Below are 22,905 nucleotides of genomic sequence, written 5' to 3'. Positions count from 1 at the left end.
CAGATGTGCATAACACTGTACACCCACCCTGTATCCTGACAAACTGGTACATGGAGAAGTGGTTTACAAGGGATGGGTTCTCTATTACATTGGTTATATACACAGAGATAGAAGCATCATGTAATTTTTTTTCCTTGTGGATTTATTTCATAATTAGGGATGACATTTGAAACATTATCTTCTTGTCTGATACTTTTAGAAGCCTGAAAATTGCAAAGTGTGGCATAAGTGGGATCAGTTAAAGGGAAACTAAATTATTTTCTTACTTTTTAAGTACTTAAAAATCCTTTTTTTTTTTTTTTTTTAAATACTGGAAATAGAAGTCTTGGGATGGAAAGCTTTCTGATGATCGGAAAGCGATACTGGTATTTCCAAATGAAATGCAGTTGAATTTTCATGGCATTTGTGTCTCTTTAAGATGAAATACTAGTGCAAATGACAACACTCCCAGTTCCAAAAGAAACCAGGTAGTGGAAAGAGGAACATGTTTTAGGAAGGCTATTTAAAGCTATCTATATTTAACAACTCTTACTTAGTTAAAGCTCACTTAGTTAGCCAGTGAAGTCAGCCAGAAACTTCACTGGCTAACTAAGAGTTTGAATCTAGAAAACTTGTACTGAATCCTCAGTACCTCCCTGCTTCAGTTAGGATATTAAATATTGCAGCAGTATCCCTCAGACTTCCCAAAATCCTCTAATAAAACAGAAAACTGTATTTGATCTCTCTTATACCACTAAGGTAAAATGGGATGGTGTGGGGTTTTATCATTAATTGTTTCAGGTTAGCTTGCTTTATTACAAAGCCAAAGACAGCACACACTCATCTTAAAAAACATTTACAGGTATGTTAAATATATATCTAAATCACAGATATCAGATACTAAAACCACTGTTATTTTCCAAACTCATATGAAGTCACAAGTTCTAATACAAACCTTTTCCCCTTGTGAGATTAACCTGTGGAATTACAAACCCAATCCTGTAAACAGACTCAGAAATCAGTAATTTGAACAGACTGAACATATTCAGCCCCAGTTTGAAGGATCAGATCATGATAAAATATTTAAGTTAGGATTTCCCCTCTGTCTCGCTCTTTCCAAATCTCTGGGGCACTGGGGAGATAATGGAAATTCACATACTCTGTAGCCGAGGATCTTGCCATTTTAGCTCGAAAGGCAATAAAACAGTGCCCAAGCTTTTCTCAGTTTACACTTAATATTCAGATAATAACAAGACATAAGGAACCCTCAACACATTATGATGTTATTTTTACAAAATACATCACAGTGCATACATTGGTGTTCCACAACAGTGCTAGCACCAGGGTTTGTTGCAATGACTATGCACACCAGCAAAATTTTAATCAGGTAAAACTTATGTAGGTACATCAGACTAAACCAGCCAAATATATGTGTGATGATAGCCTTAATTCTGATTGCACGCTGGTTTAGAAAATCCAGTGTTCCAGGAAGTATCCATAAAATATTGAGGTTTTTCTGTTGTACTTTAAAAAGGTAAACACAAAGATTAAGCTATATTATTAACAACCAGTGAAATCTTATAAGTATTTTGTTAGTTAGACAAGACAATGGGACACTTGTGCATATATATTAAGCAACTCAATCTGTATCCAAAGTTTTCCAGAAAAACGCTGAATACACAATTACAAGCCTTCCTAAAGTAAAATCCTCCATTTGTGAAATAGATCTTTAAATGTTTCTAAAATTATCAAGTTTGTCATAAAAAAAATACAGTAAGCAGGATTATTTACCCAGAAGAGTACATATAGCAGTTTGCTGAGAAATCAGAACTTCCTAACTTTACTCTCTGCAGTCCAGTGCTGCTTTTAAAGAAAAACACCATGAAGAAGTCTGCATTGATCTGCACTGTTTCTATTGTGAGATAAGACTTTCGTATCAAAATCTGAAAAGTCATACACCTCTTGGTATTGCTTAGCAGGTGTTGCACCACCATTTGTGTAAAAAACTAGCATGCTTTATTTTATGTATACTTACATCTATTGTGAAGACCTTAGTTTTGGGCAAAATGAAGACACCGTGAACATCCAGGAGTATGTGTCTTCACTGTAAGTCTTCCTTCCAAGCTGCCGCAGTAATGTGATTGGCAGCTTTTAAAACACATCAAGATTAACATGTCAAAAACTGCCTTAACTAACGCTGACTTTACTTTAAATACAATTTGAATTTATCTTGATTACCCCTCATCCCTGCTTCTAAGCCCTACCCACTCTGACATCACAAGCTCTTCTCCAATACCATCCCCTAACAAGGCTGTGAAAACATAATTACAAGAAGAGCACTACACTGATCTGATAAACCTATTTCACATTTAACCTGCTAAGCTGTTGTTAGCTTTTAAGATGCTTGATGCATTCACTTAAAATCTTCCTGTTCCAACAAGAAATATAAGAGAAGGTTAACAAGTTGCCTAGCTCTCACACACTGTGTTACCTATTTATGCTGATTTTTGGAGAGGGTTTAAATCTGACTGTTGGCAAACTGTTACCCCAGAACACTCTTATCCCAGAATTGTGTATCCAATTGGATTGGGGGGAACTAGAAGATGGAAATCCTGTTAAGCATATTGTGAGGCTAACACAGGGATCAGATGGTTATACTGCTCAAGCTGGCAATTTACTCTTTAATTCTCACTGCCAGTGAGTTAGCTCTCAGAGTGAATGCCTAGTAAACGGCAGATCTTAAAAATGCCGGGGAGTGCTTCTAATATCCATGTCAGCTGATGGACAGCAGGGTTGAAGTTTGTTAACCTCTTATTCACCTGCCTAATATTAATCAAGTACTTGCTGTAAGAACAAAAAATTGCCCCTTATCCTCTCAAATGCTCAAATGCTCTCAGTGCTTAAACCTAGAGAAAATGGACTCGTTCTCATGGAAGTGTTATTATTATCAAAGGGGTGTAATTCTGCTTCTCCTTACTGAAAACAAACTATTTTGTAATAATGTAACACAAAATACAGATATAATATCTAACGTGAGATTATTTTGGATTTTTTTTCAAGTGACTGACTATTTTTGTTGTAAATGCTATCATGGCTAATTTCTTGCTGTCTGGGCCTTCTTTATAAAGAAAAAAAATCACACCTAGAATTCTTGTTTAAAAATATATTTCAATACTTGGCTTTAAAAATAATTGTAGGACTTCCTTTAAAAAATAATTAGAAACCAGCTAAAATAACCTAAGAATAATTTTTATGACATTGTCCAAATTGTTGCATGTGTAGGCAGACAAGGAACTGAAGGAGCATTCTAGACTTAAAGGTAGTTTTCAGCTTGGGTTCAGTCTGCTTTGTCTGTAACTGCCTACAGAAACCTGTGACTTGAAATGTAATGAATAGATACAGTCTTGAAAAAAAATTACTCTGCTGGGATTTTTCGAGATTGTCTCAGTGAGGCTGAAGCAAATGCTTTGTAAATACAGGGTTGCCCAAATAAATTAGAAGTAAATTCTTGCATCAGCATCCATTTTTTGTCAGATGTTTTAGTCCATGTGAATCACACTTCAGGAAAACAACAAAAAGTTCAATACCAGGAAAAATTACTTCCTGAAGTAGAAGCAAGCCCAGCAATATGATAAGGATATATATTTATTTTTTCCTGTTTTACCTAACGAGGGAAGTTTGGAGAGAGAGCACACGACTTTCAGGACCCCTGGTATTTAGCCTTTGGTTTCTGGCACAGAAGCAGGATTGTTTTGTGCTGTAGTGACGTGTGACAACCACAATTCCTAAAGATGCTTTAATGGTTCCTCTCCAGAGAAGATCTAGTACTTCTTGACTGGATTTCACAGGCATCAGGCAGGGGTGTGTTTCAAATCATGCAGTGGTCTGCGTGTCACTCAGCAGTCAATACAAAAAATGGCAGAGTGGCAATGGAGGGAAAGAGTGACGTAGGAGACGAGTTATGAACAGAACAAAGTAATGTAGAGTGTATCAAATGGGCCTCAGTCTGTCAATTAGCATCACTGTTATCTGAGATGGTTTAGGACAGTGTAGTCCCACTTTATCCTGTGTGCAGAGAGGAATGTGTGAGTGGGGAAACACTGACACTCAGATTCCTCTGTCCAAAGGGGATAACTGTAGCCTGACAGCTCCCACTCGGTATCTGGTGTTTGTAATCTGAGCTACTGACACTAGATAAATGTTAATGCGAAAGATGGAGCTGAAGTCCACATCACCTTCTGTATGCTCTTACCCAGACTTACAGCTTGGGGTTACCTCTACGGCAAGCAGTGGAGAAGTCCCAAAACTGGGATTTGATCCATCCAGTATAGGATGCCTCAAGAGAGCATCATTTCATCATAGGCTACAAGGAATTGGAAGAACATTGCCAAAAAACCAACAGGTTTTGGCAGTTTATGTACTATTCTAAAGCTGAATTAAGAATGAGGAGACTCTTTCTCAATTAATTTCAAAAGCAATGTAAACTACATCACACCTTTTACAATTTTTGAAGTACCAGAGTGGGTTATCACTGTGAATTCAGCTCCATGCACTAAGGTAGATATCGCGTTAATGTTGTCACTAGACTTTTTGTCAGCACTGATTTGGGTCAGAACTTCCTTTGTTCCCTTTTGACAAAATCAATGGCTCAGATAATGGGATTTTATCTCCAGATATGTAAGGCAAAAAATTGTATTAGACCATTTTATTGCAAGTTCAAAAATTATGTTGTTTGCCAAAATGTAATGCTGGAATGGATTTGTACAAGTAGAAGAGAACCTGCTAAACTAGAGTCTAAGCAGGTTTTAATCCACTGTTTCTGAACACTGTCACAAGTGAGGAATCTGTGAGTGATAATCCTAATGTCAAGCAAGATACACTTGAGTGGAGACTTATTTCTGTATACTGGAGTGAACCAGACTGATACAGAACTTGGTAAATGACTTATCACAGATCACCCCATCTTTTTCCAAAATGAAATCTGTGTTCAGGCTAATCAAATTCTTTAGCTAAACCTCACTTCATTCCAGGTTTCCCCCAAAAGGTCTAAATCAGGAGTGCCACAAGCACAAGTATGGAAAGGGTGGTCTGATGGATGGGTTAGGAAGTCTGTCACTGGTAGACTGGAAATTGCAAGAATGAGCTTGAACAAGAAGTGGTGTTCTGGATTCTAGAGTTCTGGGCGTAGAAACAACCACCAGACTATACAGTGACACAGCTGGCTTAGAAACACACAGGATCTTGCCTTTGGGTCTACTCACAAGAAACTGAAAAGTAACCAGAGAAGGGAATGGGCAAAGCTGTGTGTCAGTGCCACTGTAATCTTCTGATGTCCTGGGTATGCAGAATGTCCTTTAAGCTTTACTACTCCTTAGGAGTTTTTTTTTTCCCCCAATCCTCAGCCTTTTGCTTGGTTGCAGGGTAGGTGCTCTAGTTCCTGCCTGAGTTGCAAGACATGCTGAAGAGGGAAGTGCCCAACTTTGTTCATCTTTACTAAATACATACTGACAAGGTCAGCAAATACTCACTGGAAAGGTAACAGGTTGCAACACAAGTGGCTGTTCAATGGGAAAGCATTACATTTACCACAGCTCTTGAGAGAAGTTTGGAGAGACTAGGTTGTTTACACAGCTGTCCCATTCCCAGTAGAAATCTGAGAATTAATCAGAGAGAACTGGACCCAAATAGGGACAAAGCTGAAGCTACTAAATTTTACTTAGCGTGGCTGATCTCAATTTAAAAGCCAATGAGTGACTGTGAGAGATTAAATACTGCTAACCATGAAGTTCCTTTGAAAATTAAATTGACCAAGAATTGTATGTTGGAAGATGACTGGGTTTATGTGTCCCTGAATCAAAATGGTTGGAAAGGTCTGGATTTAAAACTGTACAAGTTGAATTTTTAAATGTTCAGGTAACGGTATCAAACAAGACTGAGATGTTTTGGTCAAAACTGTCAAACTGGCCACATGCTGAAAGAGCAAATCAGTTGGTAAAATTATATTACCATTTCCATGCACACACACACCAGAGGTAACGGAAGCCGCACTCTGCCATGTTGGTGTCATCTATAGAATTTCACTCTGGATGTGCCTTTTTACATTGGAGTAATAATTAACAAAGCAAATGACAATATACCACTTATTATCTTTAATTGAACCATTTTAGGCCAGACATGTTTTCATATTTGCTTGTTTGGCGATTTTTTCATTAGCCTGTGTATGTATTTAAGGTATTTTTGGATGTGGAAAGGCAAATTATGACTGCGCTGCTATCACATTAAAAAAAACCTGTTGAGTAAATGCTCTTTTTTTTTTTTTTTTTTTTAACTAACTTTTGAAATAACAGCTAGAAATATAGGGACTCAGATGCTGTCATTTAGGATGAACCTAAAAATGCTTTATAACCAGCTCATCCCCATAAAGTTGCGCTTTCTGGAAACACATATTCAGGTTGAAGTTCCACAGAAGGCAATGGGGAGTTTTGCTGAACTATCCAGACCCATTGTACCAGATGGTACCATATGGAAGTAACACTGATCCTTGGACTCTGTTGATTTTTAATTAGGTTTCTAGTAATTAATATAGTTTGCAGGCCTTGCATGAACTCTGCAGGTTACCCATTCACGTAAATGATTAACTGGAAAGGGATTAATTCTGGCATAAGTTCAACCAAAAAGAATTTTCCAGCCTGAAAATCTTCTCTATCAGACTAATATGTTGTAATAGAGAATTAAACATTGTTCGTATTTGTGTAGCTCCATTTAAGAAAGTGTAAGTCATTATCAGAGTGTGAAAAATATCTGCATTGTGGAAATAAATACACATTTGCAGTGATGGATCTATTAGTCATGCTTTTTATGGAAATCAACATGCCTATTCCATATGACAGAATAGCTGGGAAAATCTACTTATCATTGCTATTATTTTGGCTTTTAAAAAAAGAATATATTTTAGAATTCTACAGTTCATGTCTAGCAGCTCGTACTGGTATATGCAGGGCTGAAATTCTTATAACTATAAATCAGGGGCAGCCATACATCTCTGTTCGCAACCTGTTCGTTCAGCACATGCACTTGCTGGATTGTCCTGCCAAGTGTGCAACCCTTTCAGCTCGGGCAGAGCCTGCCTTTGCATGCTAGCACCACAGTTTCATAACGTTAATTTTTGTTACATTTTAAAGAGTAGAAGTACAGTGAAACGTCAAAATGTTCCTCAAACTTTCCACCCATGAAAAGTCTGAGTTTAGGGGACTGTATAAGGTCACTCGGAGGCATATGCGTTTCTGAATGCAAGGTTTTAGCTGTTTCCCTATGTTCTCAGTGCCTCTTCAAACCCCTTCTGTGATCCATCTATGGTTGTACATAAATACAGAATTGAGGGAGTTGGATTTAGTTTTCATAACGCAGTCAAATGTGTTTTAAACAGCTGCCTCAGGAACTACTGTAGGCTGATGGGCTATTAAAATCAGAAGGTGGAATATTTATTTTGTGGGAAATGATGGGGATACTTGAATACTTTGGACCAAATTGAATCCTCAGGCATGCATATATCTCAGTGTAGGGAAGTCTGGAATTAATTTGCTCCAGGGAAATATTTCTATGTGGCACAATAATTTTTGAGAGTATAAAAATGTGTGGAAAATAGTGTTTATCCAGGTGGCAGCACACTGTTGAACTCTACCTGGAAGCCTAAGCTATGCTTCCCAGCCTAGGTTCTGCAGAGCACTTCCCAATAGTGAGTGCAGCTGCATCTATTCATTCATCCTTGGGGAACTGTCTTTCCAGCCCATCTTGTGTGCAGTCTCTTCTGAAGGATTTTGTGTAGACCTAAAGCTGCTCTGTGAATTGCCTGGATGTAAAGAGAGTCAACATCAAATTAGATACAGATGTTGTGGCACTAGCAACATACCACCAGTGCCAGCTGAAGGCTTCTCAGCTATGTAAGCACGTCTGAATTTTGCTGCCTCACTTACAAAGGCTTAGAACTGGGTCAGAAGATGGAGGGATGAGAGAGAGGATGGGGAGAGCTGTGGAGGGTATGGTTTGATGTACGTGGCTGGGCAAGATGAGGGCAGGGAACCTGGTGCTGCAGCAGGCCACTCTTCCCCTATCCTGACTCAGCAGCAGCTCCTGGCACATGTATTCTGAGTCAGCACAGCCCAAGAGCAAGTCACCTGGCACTGGCAATGTCAGACACAGGGCAATAAGTGTTTTTCCACCCCCAGCAATTTCTTGGCCCATGCAACTGCCTGCTTCACCTAGGCAGCCTGCAACAAATTGAGCCAAGCAAGAGAAGCCCATGGAGGCTGCTGCAGGCAGTGGCAATCACACAGAAAGGAGAAACGCAGCAGCAGAGATGCATGCTAAGGAAAGAGAGAATGAATAACATGGCAGTGATTCAGTCTCCTTTTCCCACAGAGAGAACAGCGGCCTCACTAGGTGTGAGCAAAGCAGGGGAAGGGAACTGCCTTAGAAGCAAACAAGGGTCAGTGTGTTCCTACATGCTGCAGGACTCGGAATATTAAATATTCCTAGCAGATAAATATCCAAATCATTGCATTCTATATAAATATTGGACCAAGCGCCTCCCTGGTATAGCTGCAATGATTGTGTGACAGCAAGGATGGGTTTAGTCCAGTGTGTTTAGATTCTGTATTATTTTAACCATGTACTTCGGGTTTTGTTTTCCTTTAATGGATAATAAGGGCCCTCCAAAACAGAGTTGCTACTTTGCTTGGGTTTCATCAAAAGAGACACCACTAAAGGGAGAGGAAATCCCCAAAATGATACTCAGTGATTAAGTACATAGAATATAGGATTTCAGTGTTTGCAAATCCTTTTTTTCAAATGAACTTGTGGCACTAATCCTCTAATGGCATTATTTCTTTGGAATATATGCCGGATTAAGGAGTCACAATGAGGCAAAGTACAAAAATCCACATTAATCTCTCACTGGGGAATGCTGTGTGGGATGCACCTTTAACTATGTTGTTCCAAAATTGGTTCTGTTCCTAACCTTGCCCCAGGTCTGCACAGAGGGAAGAGTAGATATAAACAAGTGTGACACTGAGCACTTGGCAGATGGTCACAAACCATTTAACTGGATAGAAAGGGGAAGGCGTTTATTATTTTTAAACTCCAAAAGCTAAGCCTGTCCTGTGCTGCCCATGACGTACTGCCAGAAGCAGATGCACAGGTCTGCAAGGCAGGAGCAGGACACATGTTCAGAAGGATGCCCTGGGGGAGACAGCAACCGACACAGCAAGGCCCAGTCTATCTGCTAACAGGGGCATGGCTTGGCCTGGCTGTCAAGATATATTGCATATTCACAGCACAGCCTGGATCTGTTGCAAAGTAATGTTTCAGCCCAGCGCAGCCACCTCACTCCAGTTATGCTGCTTTGTTTTGGGATAATCCTGCTGTCCCCTCTTCCCTCATAGATACTGTAAAAAAGATAAAGATTTGCTTTCTAGGAAGAGGAAACTAGGTCACTGCAAAACTATAAAACTACCTTTCCCTTCTCACCGGATTACAGGATGCTGTCGTGGTGCCATGAGGTATTTTCACTATCGTTCAGCAGCTTAAAACAGTGAAAGAATTTCTGAATGGGCAACACATCACCTAATATACTGATGCCAGAGCATCCACGTTAGTCCAGCCTAACCACTGTAATTGGTGTTTAACATGCTTAAGGGTTTCTCCCGTTCCAGGGAGTGGAGTTTATGGAGTGGAGACACATCGAGTGTCTTGGGCCAGCAGAGCCTGGCGCACATTCACAAATATGGGTTGCTTTGCGTCTTGTTTCATCCCTGGCTGCTCTGTTAATCACAAGAAGTGGAAAAGAGCTGTCGAATTCAATGAGGTCCTTACCATCAGAGATGCTTCGGATTTTCAGTAGTCTGCATAGCTGAGATTCCTGAACACTGTGAGGTGAATTAGCACACAGGGAGGTGATCTTTCCCAGTGGATGCAGGTCTGTAGTGAGATGCTGTTTTCAGAAACAGGGACAGAACAGCCTCTGCTGGTGTCAAAAACCCCTAAAACCAACTTGGAGATCCTTTCTGCTTGGGAATATGAATGTGTCCTGCATTTCTTCAGGGAAAGATGGTTCATCACAGTGATTTTGCACATTTTTTTTCTACTGTAAATGTTTCCTAGCATGGTACTTCTCATGGGCAGGAGGATTTTCCTGATATTTTTTTCTCTTAATCTTATCCTATTTGGTCATAGCAGCACCCTGTGCCTCATTCCACCCTGTCTGAATCACTTGTACACTGACACACTGAGTCAAGCCTGTCCTTGTGGCTGGTGCCTGCTCAGCTACTTTCAAAGCAGTCATTAGTTTTGTTTACCAGCTTTATCATTCCCCACCAAAAGCACTCCAGTTTGCATATGTCTTTAGTGTATACATATCGGTGGATCGTCCCTTGTATTTAAGGAAGCATAAATTATACTGCAACAGTGCAGACAAAGGTGAGCAGGTAATAAGGGAAACGGAATTTGCTGCATCAGGGGAGACAAGAAGAGTTTGCTTGGTTTAGCTTACAAAAGTGAAGACCTCATAGATTAAAAATAATCATCAAAATGAAAGAGATTCAGCATAGCCAGCCATGAGTATGTTTAAATTAGAAATTGTAACATTTGCCATCACGGAGATCAGATTCCAGGGCAGACAGACAAAAAAAAGTGTGGTGAAGTCTGATGTATGCACACGATGTATCAAATGATTGCGTTGTAATGTGTCATACTGTTGCCCACAAGCAGGTTGTGTGGGATGATGCAGTATGACCTCTCTTCTCATGTCTCCTTGCCCTGAAATGAACAGGAGTGCGCTAGTCTTCTGCATTCCTTTTTCTTACTGAACTATGCAACATCCTGCTGACAGCATGGCTTTGCTCAGCCTCCAGCAGTATCTCTGACCAGTATGGACAAAAGGGGTGGGAAAACAAAGAGCTTTTCTTCAGGTAGTCCTGTAACCTGATCTATAAGGTGACTCAGCCTCTTTTAACAACAGCTGTTTCAGAGCCATGCAGTGGTTAGGTGCGGTACTGAAGGCTGTGCTGCCACTTCCTGATTTCTGCCTTGTGAGGGGTCTGAGCTGTGGTATGATCAGAGCACTTAAATGGACTTGCCAAACTCCCCCAAAAAAAGACAGGCCAGGGACAGCGAGCTGACAGCAGAAGACAGTGCAGGGGAACAGAGGCATCAGGGAAGAGCCCACAAACCCCTTGTGCAGAGCTGCTGCTATCAAACTGATGAAGACAGAAACTCTTGAAAGAAAACTATGTGGAAAGTCCTATTAGGGAAAAAAGTGAGGTTTTGTTTGCATATTATGGCTTTCTTCTCCTGCAAGCCCTGAAAGCGCTGTAAAACCTGAAAGAGATCCTCAAGTGTAACAATGGAAAAGACAGGTATGTTTCTTTACCTCTTTATAATAATACCTCTCCACAGCACGAAAGCACAGCCAGAGTAACCAGCATTGCTTTCCAGCTCAGTAAATGTGCATATATGCCTATGTGCATTGTTTTGTATAATTTTTGTACTTATAAGAAATACTGCTGTGACAGGCTATTAAGAGCAGGACTTTAAACAATGCACCAGCTTTTTGTAAGTGCTCTGCCCATGAACACTTGTATTATGGCAGGTAACTTCCAATACAATATGAAAATTTACATACATATATATATATATCTCAGTATGTATACCCGCATTTATGTATACACACACATGCAATAAAGGTATGTTTATATAAAAACTGCATTTGCTTTATATTGACATTTTCCCCGACCCAGCTTTTGCTATAATAATGTGAAAACTATCTGTGCCAGTCATAGGGTTTCTGATACTTCTTCACGTGTTTTGTTTTTCTGGGAAGTTGATGCCAGTGACATTCTATACAACTGACGATTATTAAGATGATCAAGGTCATGCACTCTATGGATGACAGCAAATTGTGGAATGAGTTCTGTGTGTGAGGCTGTATGGGGGAAGTCGGGGGGGAGCCTGTGGGAGTACACAAATCCATTCACAAGCTCTGGTCTGTTGCAGGATTGAGGTCTGAGCATGGGTCATTCCCCCTACGGTCAACGGCACACAGTAGGACTTATACATATCTTTTCTACATAGTCTTGACAAAACAAAAGTCAATGAATGCCTGCTTAGTTTTTACAACTGCTCCAGTAATAGCATGTGTGTGCAGGTGAATGCTAGACTTAAAACTAAAGAAAGAGCATTAAAGTAATGTTTAGAGAAAACCAAAGCAGCTTCAGAATCTCCAGATGATGCTATAGCTTGTGTAGCATAAACAGAAATGAGGAAAGACTGTGTAAATTGTAGAGTCAAACTTTACCTGTGAATTAGTCACTGAAACTGAGGTCACTAGTACTGAACTGGTCCGAACAAGCTATCTGGGGGGGCTTGTTTTCTTCCAGCAGTGGCACACTCCCAGTGTTCATAGCTATGATACCTGGCTGGTTTTAGCACTATTACTTTAGCTTTGCTCTAAGGTTAATGGAGTTTTGTTTGCATGTTCCACCCTGAGCTTGGGAGCATGTGACATTATTCAGGCAAGGATGTCCTTGTACTCCCTGATGCACACCACCTCTTCTCACCTTCCTGACTGGCCTTTGCTGTGAAGAATCACTTTGGTGTCAAACTTGACCCTCAGAACGGGGATATCTCAGCCTTCCTTCTTTAATGTGGCCACAAGACTGTGAACCAATCCTGGGGATTAAGTGACAGGGGAAGCAGCAGGTTAGCCTGCTTCAGTGCTCAGTGGCCAGGTGAGGTGGCCTTAGGGACAGTCTGCATTAACAAGGCAGCAGGGAGTGGTACTTGTACCATTGAGAACTAGGACCACTGACTGCTGTGCTAATACTGAGCATTAACAGTTCCTTTTGAATGAGGAAAAATTAATTCAGAGTCTGGTCTACTTAACAGTGGTTTTCTGATATTAGCATGGAGGGAATGGTAGGAAATTCTCGATGTTACTAAAACTAATTCTTTCTATGTCTGCTTATCTCCTGAAAGATGACGTGCAGAGCTGCCAAGATAAGCATGAGGAAGCCATCACAGAGAGTTCCCCATTTGACTTTGTTATAAAACGGTTCCAAGGGAAGGGGTCGTCTCCTGGAAAAAGAAAAGAGCAGCCTTCAGCTATTAGAAAATTCTTCAGGGGCTTTGACTTTGGGAAATCTGAAGGCAAGGACAGAAGGGAAATCAAAGAACCAGAAATAAACCACTCTGAAGCTGGTGATCAGAGTGAGAAGCAAGATCTCTCTGTAGAAGGTAATGCTGGTACAGTAGCGAAATACATGTGCATGTGTATATATTTTAATTTCATAGAAAATTAGTTGCTTTTTTTGCTAGCCAAAATCCTGTATTTTGCTGCCTACAGTTTAGCCTTTAGACAGGATTTGCTTCTGACTGGAACATTATCAAGTATGTACCCTCTAATTTGATAGGTGCCAAGCAAGGAGTAAGATCCAGGTTGCTGAGGAGGGATAAAACTTTTGGGTCCCCTCTTCCTTGATCTCCAGTGTGAGAGGTCAGCGCTGGAGTCAGCTCTTTAGTTGCAGAACTTACTTGGTTTCAAAGTCAAGCTTTGAGCAGTAGCTTGGCTTGTATTTAAGGTCAGTTCTCTGTCCACCCTGCTGCTAAAGCAATCTGAAGACGACGAGAGCAGATGTTTCCTACCACTTGACACTGGTGAGGGGGAGGGGAAGGGAATAGAAATTCATCATGTATGTTATTTTGCACACATAAGCATAATCTTTACATCCACACCAGAGGAAATGAAGCTATTTTTAAAAAGGAGGTGGAAGGTGAGGCTTAGAACCCCATCCTTTGTCCTAAGAGTTTTGGGTAGGTTCGGGAAAACAACGGGAGGACAGCTACTGAGAGTAGGATTGTGATTTTGTGTGATTTTTGGCTGCTTTCTTCCAGCTATAGGCATTAGATGAAATTGCTAACTTGTTAAAGAGTTTAGCAATAAACGTAAATGCAATTTTCCTTGCTGTACAAACTGCATGGAAGAAGCAGCTAAGTGGGGGATGCTTTGCAAAGCCAAAAAAAGCAGGAACTGCCTTACATCATGTCTGAAAATGAACATAGTCTGTCACGAAGGAAGCAGCAGGTTCACCACACAATTGCAGGGCTACTTGGTGCTAACAGATCAAGTACAGACTGAATTGCAGCAGTGTGGCTACAGTGCAGGCACACGGAGCTGGTTATACAGCTTGTGCATCCAGAATAGCTGCAGTTCCGAGTTTGCAGTGAATTTCATGTCCTTGAACTGGCGGTGCAAGCATCCAAAGTCACTGGCATAAGGTAGCATGGAGATGTGCAACATCTCGCTCTGCATCAGGAGCTTTGTACTGATCTGATCTATAGTGATCTTATCACTCAAGTTATTGGTCCACACTGATCAACAACAGACCCTGGTTTAGTGACAGATTTAGTTCATTTCTCTTCACCTGACAGCCACAGACAGGTTTTACACGTCGTGTTGGTAGCAGAGGTAACCAGAGCCCTGTTTCTTTGTTACTCAGATGGACTTTCACATCTCATTTCTGCAGCGGAGTCACCATCTGGTGAGCAGAGATTTATCCAGTTCATGCAGAAACTGGGAAAGGAACCCAACAGCAAGAATCTGGATGTAAATAATTGTGCTTTAAGTGCAGCAGATGTAACAGAGCTGGGTAAACACACGTTTTATTCAACTAGACGTTTCATACCTTTAATTTTTATTTGCCTGTTCAGTTATTCACTCTCCTCTTTTCCCTTCCCTGTCTTTTATACAGGCCTTTTTTTATTTAACATTTCAGCTGGTGGTCCCAGAGAAATGTTAATTAATAAATTATATAAATTATGTAATATACATAAATATACAGGCAGATGATTGAAGCAGATTAATGTCCTTACACTCAAACTAAAGATAAGAAAACTGAGGTACAAATTAATCATGGCTTGATAATGCTGTATTGGTTGTAGAAAGCATCTCTGTATTAAGATGTGTTGACATCCAGGGTGTGCCAATAACATGCAAAGAGAATACACTATTTCTTTTGGTGTTTTTTTTTTTTTTTCTTTTTACAGCTTCTCTACTGCCATTTCTTCCAGATCTGGAAGAGATCAGCCTGTCCTGGAATGGTTCTGTTGGTGGGAATCTGAAAGCTCTCACTGTTCATCTTCATCATGTGAACTTGTTAAAAGTCCTTCGACTTAACAACTGCAGGCTGACAGCTGAGGATGTCACCTCCTTAGGTACAGGATTTCATTTGCATTTACTTCCAGACAGCTTGGGTCTAATGTAATCCATCTCATCTCTTCCTACATCCTACTCCTGCTGCTTGCACACTGGGCAATGTGAACTCCCGCTGTGACAGTAGAAAGAACTTGGGCTTATGAATGACCTTATACACTTGAGTAGATCTGCTGAGTTCATTCCTCAGGGTATGAAGCTTTCGTGTTCAGAAGGGAACAGAATTCAGTCCTATTTGCAGGAAAGCATGCTTTCAGTTTGGTTTAGTATTTCTTTGACTAGGTTTGATATCTAATGGTAGACAGCAGAACTGAAACAGTCAGTCATAACAGGGTCAGCTTAGGTCTTCGTGCTGCAGGACAGATGAGGATGAGTGCTCATCACAAAAGATGATGGTCTTTTGGAGGAGATAAAACCAAAAGAGCTGCCTTGGAGCTTTACGACTTGTTTTTGCAAGTCTGGGAGAAGCTTATTTCTCTGTGTACTTTTTTGTTTGGAGTACCTGCAACCCTGCTTTCTGCAAAACATGAGATTTAAAGGTTTTAAAGGTGGTGTTATGTGCTCAGATTCTGATGCTAAGTTACTTACCTCTGGGTCTGGAGTTTACTCGGGTGAGTCTGTGATATGGATCTAGAAGGGCAAACTCAATCAACTAGGAATTATAAAAACTACTGCTTATTTTGCAAATTCTAAAAACCACTCTGAGTTATAAAGCTGGGGGTTATGTCATTCATATCCAGGCTTTTTCCAGGAAAGCTTCAGAAATAAAATTATATATATGGTGGTAGCTCAAAAGTCAATCATGCTATCTGGCGAGGAGGAAAAATGCATCTTTACAAAAGCTGGTGAAAATAATTGGTCTGTTTCTCATGAGGGTAAAATCATGTTTCATTTCCTATTTTTTTTTTTCAAATTTATTTCATTATTTTTCAAACCTTTTTCTCATACTTCTTTTTTTCTCTTCATTTTTATTGGTTATATTTCAAATGTATTTATTCTGCCTGTTCTTCTGTGCTGTTTCTTTTCCCCTTCTGGCTTAGCCTCTGCTGAGACAGACAGAAAACTCATCGTAGGACTTGAATTTGCCATCAAAATGTGATGCCCTTGACGTGTGGAATAGCAACAGTCTGTTTGCATTGATTTTGCCTGCGATTTTGGAAATAGCATGTATATTTAGGCCAATATGCCTGTCTATGTCCACATCTATCTGTGGAAATGTGGCCACATGTAGCACATTCTGCTTAGAAATCAATGCTGCAAATATAACCGTAATATTAACCTCTCCTGTGTGATTGCTCAGAGCTGGGACTGTGAGAGTTGGTAGGAAGCCATTCCTGGAGTTAGTCCTTTATTTATCTTCTGGGTGGAAAATGTGTCTGGCATGCTAGTTCCCATGTCAAACAGACACAGGCTATGCTGCAAAGGCAAACTTCTCAACCGTGGAGCATTGCTCAGTATTCAAGATTGAGGCATTATGTTAAAATAAATGCAAAAATGGAAGTTAAGGAATGTCCTTTTCTCTCAAACCTCAATATTCACTCTACAACAACAGAAATAATTGTATTTCTATTATGAATATTTTGTGAATAATTAATTATGAAAACACACAGACATGAAATGGTTTTATTACCAAATTACAATTCTCAATTATTAGGTTGATGACAAGACTTTAGATCAAAAATTTGTGTATGACACTTTGAAATTGCATTTGCATATGGTCCAATCTTGGGAATGAGTTTATGCAAACAGACATCTGCCTCCCTCTACAAAGGAAGCTGGGAAGATGGATTTTACTTTAGTGGGATATTAGTATTACAAAGAAACATTAACACAGTTCACATTGGCAGGTGCGTCAAGCCTGGAAAAGGCTAATTTTTCTGAATATAATCAAAATCAGTGCTGTCTGCCTTGAAATCATAGGGAAGCTAGTCCAGGTCAAAGCAATGCTCATCTGGACTCCTTATTAAATGAACCAAAAATTCCTGTCAGAAATTAAACTTTTTTGTTTCAGAAACAGTTGTGAGCAGACTTCTTTCATCCCCTCCAAAATGACCTGCAGAGGATGTTGGAAGTTTGCCAAATAAAATAGAGCAGAACTACACAGGACAGTAAATTCAGACTTGTCACTTGTATTGATTTCCCCATAGACTAGACTTTCTGGGTCCTGGCACAGGTCTACGATGGCCAAGCAGTCTGATGAGGATTTGGGAACCTGGATCAATTTCAGGTCTGTGTGTACTGTGACAATGACTTGTGGTCTGTATTGGTCCTTTGACAAGGTGAGAACTTATACAACATTCCTGCAGTAGCAGCAATTCTTGGCATACACCAATTTTCCTGGCAAGCCATTCGAAGTATAATAATTTGAGAATTAAGTGGCTAACCTTCCTCTTTAATATATTCCAAACCCGTATTTTTGTCTTGCACTGAAATTGATACCTAGAATTAATCATCTTAGATTTCTGTTACAGGAGAGGCATTTGAAATTGTTTCTCAACTTGAAGAACTGGATTTATCATGGAACAGTAACATAGGTGGAAAACTGTCACTCCTGACAAAAAAACTCCAGAAAGGATGCAAGTTAAAACTTCTGAAAATTACAGACTGTAACCTGACGGCAAAGGATGGAGAATCCCTTGGTATGTGTATCCATCTAGCTGGACTGACACTGGCTTCACAGAAATGTAACTACCTAGATGATGGCTGGTTTAAGCTACATATTAATGGAAAGTTAATTCATTTCAGGCCCCGCATTACAACAGTGTTTACTACACAGTCTTGGGATTTCATGCACTTTCTTCCAAAGAGAAAGTTGTTCTCTCTAATCATGTGAGGTGGGCTTGAGAAGAATAGGTGGATCTAAACCACAGTCTGGGTGTCTCGGTGGTCCAGGGTTGCTGGATCCTTTAAGACCCTGGGCAAGTCATGTGTGCCAGAATTTCCAACACTGATTGCTTAAAATTAAGCAGCTGAATATGTAGTTAGCCATGGGATAGGAAAGAAGGTCTGAGGGATGGGGATTTAGGCTGAGTTGGCAACCACTGGCCACCCCTCCCCTCTTTCCTCTCACCATAGCTTAATCCTGTGTGGTCTTTTTATCTGATTCTGTGTTTTAAAAGATTTTTTTTTCCCCTAAAGAGAAGCCCCCATGCTCTCATCTCCACTGCAGGAGATGGCCCATATGCAACATACAGTCCTATCTCTCTTCACTGAAAATCTTTCTTTCTGTTTGTATTCCTGCTTTTTATTCTCATGTATTTTTCTAACTGTCTGTGTTTTTTCACCTTTATTTTCATACAGATTTTTTACTGATTTTATTGATTCCTATGCAATCTCTGTTTTGCTGTATTTTTTTGGTAGAACAGGAACTCAGGAAGTTTAAACCACACACATGGACAAACCCAGCCTACCTCTTCCTGTTTGTCACGGTGCTATATTTTTCCAGGGCTCATCTGTATGTATTCCATTTACCAATTCTGGTTTTCTTTCCCTTTTTTCCTAGCTGAAATTCTAAGTGTCATCCCCAGCCTCGAAGTATTAGATCTCTCTATCAACAAACATATCGGCTGCAGCATGAAGGTTATTGCTCAGGATCTGAAAAATGTACCAGGCTTGAAAGAGTTAAACTTACACATGTGTGGATTAAAGCAAGACGGCCTCCAGGGCTTAGGTTAGACTTTATGTTCAGACAGACTTTTATTCTGAATAAATTGTACATCTGAAAACCATTTAAGAAAGGCAATGAGGTGGGATTTTGCTGATGGTTTGGCAGTATTAATGGGCAATCATTACTTGCTGTTTGAGGATTGATAAAAGACTACAGAGATTTTCAGCAGAAGTAGCATTTATCTTCCCTGAGTTTAAGCATGTGAAAGTCGGTGGGGAGAGTCACCCTCCACCCCCTTTATCTGAGACACATCTTAGGGCAGATTAATAGCTCTCTGGGCATGCTTCTTCTCTCCCTAGGCAGAACATAGACAAGGGCATAGACAGGCTAGCTAACTTTTAACAAGTTAATCCTGCTTTCAGAGAAAAATCCAAATTTACCATTATCACTCAATGAGTGTCCAGTGAATCCATATGAAATGGGCTTTTATCTGTGTCTTTCCCTGGTGGAGGTCTTATCCATAGGATAAAACAACTGGCACTAACTAGCACATCCAGTAGTAATTTCAGCAAAAGGCTGAGGATTGAATGGATCTAGGGGATGAGCTGTCCTCACCTTCACCTGCTCTTTTAGAGAAGGAAGGAGTTGCATAGATGAGGAAGCTTTGCAGTATCACTCTGTCTGCTGTGATTATATGCTGAAGCCTAGTCTAAGAGCTTTGCTGGCAATACTTTGTGCAAACTTTGATGTTAAAGTAAATAAAAGCTAAAGTCATGACCTGTGCTATTGCAGCAGCTGGTGACCAACATGCTCCCTTTTCCATTTCAGACACTGCTTTACAGCACCTTGCAGAGCTAAGAAAATTAGACATATCATGTAACAAAGAGATTGGTGGTGGCTTTAAAGACTCAACAGCTCATTTGGCCAGCTTGAAAAATCTTGAAGTCCTTGATCTCCACCAGTGCTGTGTAACAGAAGAGGACATGACCGTTTTGTGTAAGGACATGTTGAGGAAATCCATTAAGAATCTAGGTTTTTACTTCTGAAAATATCTCAAAGGCATAAGAGATTCTGCCTAACCTCGTCTAGCAGGTCTCAGTACTTTTTTCACTAGGCAGTTCTGCAAGTGCAGTGTGCAGGATAGCCTGTTTGATCAATATGGAATTTTTTTTTGTTGCTGAATCGAAGGAAATCTCATAGTGTCTGATCCCGTGTGGAATTAAGAACCTGAATCCACCATGATTCAGACCCATGGTGGGAATATAGAAACTGCTAGCAAGCACGCTTTTTTTGATAATCAGTAATTTTGCAAATAGCCAGGGACAGTTCCCCTGCTGGTATAAATTAACATGGATCCAAGGTGCATATGTGCATGTAAACGTACTGCCTAAAATTCACTTAGTGAACTATACGTCAAATAGAGTGATGTTAGGAGGTCTTGCGTTGCTGCTGCTGTATGCTTTATAGAAAATCTGAAGACTGCAGGCTCTGGTTTGATTTGGTCCAATTCATAAACAGTGTTAGGAAGAAAAAGAAATTTCCCATTTAATCAGTGAGACAGTTTATTTTTCTGTGTGCATTATCGTAATTTTTTGGCATTGGTTCTTACTCTGTAGTACAACAAAAATTCCCATGACTCAAAGCCTATATTGCCCACATATCATTTTCCATCATGATAAAGAAGGTAATCTGAAAAGCTGCTGCTGAAGCATTGGGAAATATTAACCATTACTAATAGCAATCATGTTTTATTTTTAATGTATTGACTAATAGAGAGTAATAACATTAATATAAAGGAGTTTCAGCCAGCAGTGAAGACATTTGGAAATAACCCCCATCTCATTTAATGTTAAATTCCCTACCTCATTTAGAAATTTTCAACAGGAAGCAGTGTTCTGACAACCTTCCACAGAGTAAGTAATACCTAATTTCTTAAACATTCTTACTGAAAATGGCATGGCTATTTATGGACTAAAACATTACTCACCATAAATTTGTGTGTCAAAACTTGGCCTTGACTTTTGGATTGATTTATAAAGAAAAGAAATTATGTCAGGGAAATGTACAACTACATATTTTTTCTGGATCAGTGACTGTCTAATAACTATTTCATATTTTTGTAGCCCAGGTGATACCTTTACTCTCCAGTCTTCAAGAGCTGAATTTATCCTCGAATAAAAATGTAGGAGTTTCATCTGATCCTCTTCTGGGCAGGCTCAGGTTTTTACCAAAGTTGAAATCTGTGGCCATCAGCAACTGTGGTTTAGGCGAACAGTCGTTTTCATCACTAGGTAGGAATGGGGTTTTTTTAAAGTGTGTCTCTTTGTGGGACAAAGCGTTTAGCTTTGGCTGAGCTCCAAAGATCATGGTTACACCATACCACAGTCCCGAGTGAAACAGCCTGTGATGAAACCAGTGCTCCATGGGACCTGGTTGCAAGCGAAAACCATTGTCTGTCTTCCCTCATTATACCTGACTGGATTAAGTCCTTTTAGTCCTTTGTTTGACAGCAATCTTCTGTATGCTCACTAATTTTGGAAGAGAAAGGAAAGCATGCTATCATTTTATGCTGTAATTATAGTTTTGTTTTAAGACTGCATTTGCAGTTTAGTTAGGTAAAGTTTTGACCGAAGGTTTTTCATCGCACTGCAGCTGAAAGTTTCAGTAGAAACTTTCTGGGATGGAGTTAAGCAATGGGCAATGGAGGAACTGAAGCAAAGGCTGCAGTAGTAGATAAGATACTGTGCAGCCATGAAGAAAAGTCCAACAGGATACGTAAATTCAGCCTCTTTTACCTACTTAATTGCAAATCTCAGTGGATTAACAGGTACGCTGTCCCTTTGATAGGCATGTGATGGCACACAAAAATCTAAGTACGAAGGGATCTGTTAGTTACTGTGGTTTATGCAACTATAATATATTTTGTGCTGTTTAGTAGTGACATTGAAACCTGTAGTAAAACTTGATTGCTTTCAGCAAGCAGTAACAGGCTAAACTGGTATGAGTTCCCTGCAGGAAGAGTACTATATTTATATCATTACAATTATGTAAGAGTGACATCACGGAAATCAGTGTTGTCAAAAGGCACAGACTATTTCACCTTGCACGGTGAGTTCACAGCAAAAAAATTCTCTTTACATTGATATAAAATGATTTGAAACAAGCTATTGAATTAAATTGACTGCAGTGGGACAAGACCAAGCCAATAAAAAGACAGGCATGAAACCCCTCCACAGAGTCCTTAAAGATTCCATAGGCAGGCCCTTCTTATATTCTTTTGTCTGGCTTTTATTCGGATAAAATAAGTCATACTAAGCCCAAGTAGGCAGCCTGTGAGGAGCCTATTTACAGGTGAATTGCCGGTGAGGTGTCTGTTGAGGCTACGTTGTTTTCTCTTAGTAAGCAGAAGTTGTTGGTTTTAATCTTTTCAGCTGAGGCTGCCCTTCACCTTCCTGAACTGGAGATATTAGACCTTTCTTGGAATAAGTGCGTTGGTGGGAACCTAAAGCTGCTTTTGGGAGCGCTAAAGCTTGCAACGGAGATTCAAGTGTTAAGACTGAGCAGCTGTAACTTGGTGGCTGAAGATTTGGCACTTCTAAGTACGTATAACATGGTATTTACTAGCAGTCGAGGAGCCCAGGGCATTTAGACCACAATTCAGAAGGGACTTGTTCCATGGGCTGAGCACGTTTTTGCATACATCAAATGAAAAGATGGAAAATACAGCAGTATTTTTCCCAGAAAGGGTTTTCATTTTGCTGAAGTCTGTGTCCCCTGTACATGCACAGTGCAAAAGCTGAAAAGGATAAAATGCAAAGAATCTTCTAGCAGTTTTATCTATTAACACAAAAAAGCAGCACTTAGAAAATGTAAGGCTTGCATCTGTTTTTTATATCAGATATTTAAAGCTGCCTCTGAGAAGTTTTATTTTCCTTTGTTGCTGGTTTTGGGTTCAGTAGAAAATGTATGTGCTGACAGCCAGTAATACAGGCACTACCAGCTCTCAGCCCATTAGGTGTGTTTCTGGAGTCAAACTATTGTGGGAGAATTAAAACAG

The 22,905-nt window shown here is 40.0% G+C and overlaps 2 protein-coding genes across 6 annotated transcripts in view; one reads left to right on the top strand and one right to left on the bottom strand.

Moving 5' to 3' along the window:
- Nucleotides 1-2,213, bottom strand: part of SAMD7 (sterile alpha motif domain containing 7) — a 29,474-nt gene extending 27,261 nt beyond the window's left edge. Inside the window, exon 1 of the mRNA XM_056358981.1 lies at nucleotides 2,015-2,213. The gene's annotated coding sequence lies outside the window, so the exon portion shown is untranslated. The remainder of the gene's footprint in view (nucleotides 1-2,014) is intronic.
- The window catches only part of LRRC31 (leucine rich repeat containing 31), a 58,743-nt gene that overhangs the window by 31,328 nt on the left and 4,510 nt on the right, over nucleotides 1-22,905 (top strand). Inside the window, exons 1-9 of one of the 5 annotated variants that reach the window (XM_056358977.1) lie at nucleotides 10,988-11,390; nucleotides 13,009-13,266; nucleotides 14,529-14,678; nucleotides 15,076-15,243; nucleotides 17,713-17,880; nucleotides 18,744-18,911; nucleotides 19,677-19,844; nucleotides 20,972-21,139; nucleotides 22,280-22,447. In XM_056358977.1, coding sequence (XP_056214952.1) covers nucleotides 11,378-11,390; nucleotides 13,009-13,266; nucleotides 14,529-14,678; nucleotides 15,076-15,243; nucleotides 17,713-17,880; nucleotides 18,744-18,911; nucleotides 19,677-19,844; nucleotides 20,972-21,139; nucleotides 22,280-22,447 — 1,429 coding nt within the window. In that variant the 5' untranslated portion in view covers nucleotides 10,988-11,377. Of the gene's footprint in view, nucleotides 1-10,987; nucleotides 11,391-12,448; nucleotides 13,267-14,528; nucleotides 14,679-15,075; nucleotides 15,244-17,712; nucleotides 17,881-18,743; nucleotides 18,912-19,676; nucleotides 19,845-20,971; nucleotides 21,140-22,279; nucleotides 22,448-22,905 lie in introns of those variants that run through there. The other 4 variants (XM_056358976.1, XM_056358980.1, XM_056358978.1 and 1 more) reach the window with 4 other exon arrangements.

Source organism: Falco biarmicus, chromosome 13, assembly GCF_023638135.1.
Source record: "Falco biarmicus isolate bFalBia1 chromosome 13, bFalBia1.pri, whole genome shotgun sequence".
NCBI classification, from domain to species: domain Eukaryota; kingdom Metazoa; phylum Chordata; class Aves; order Falconiformes; family Falconidae; genus Falco; species Falco biarmicus.
This window is presented reverse-complemented; position numbering and strand designations above follow the sequence as displayed.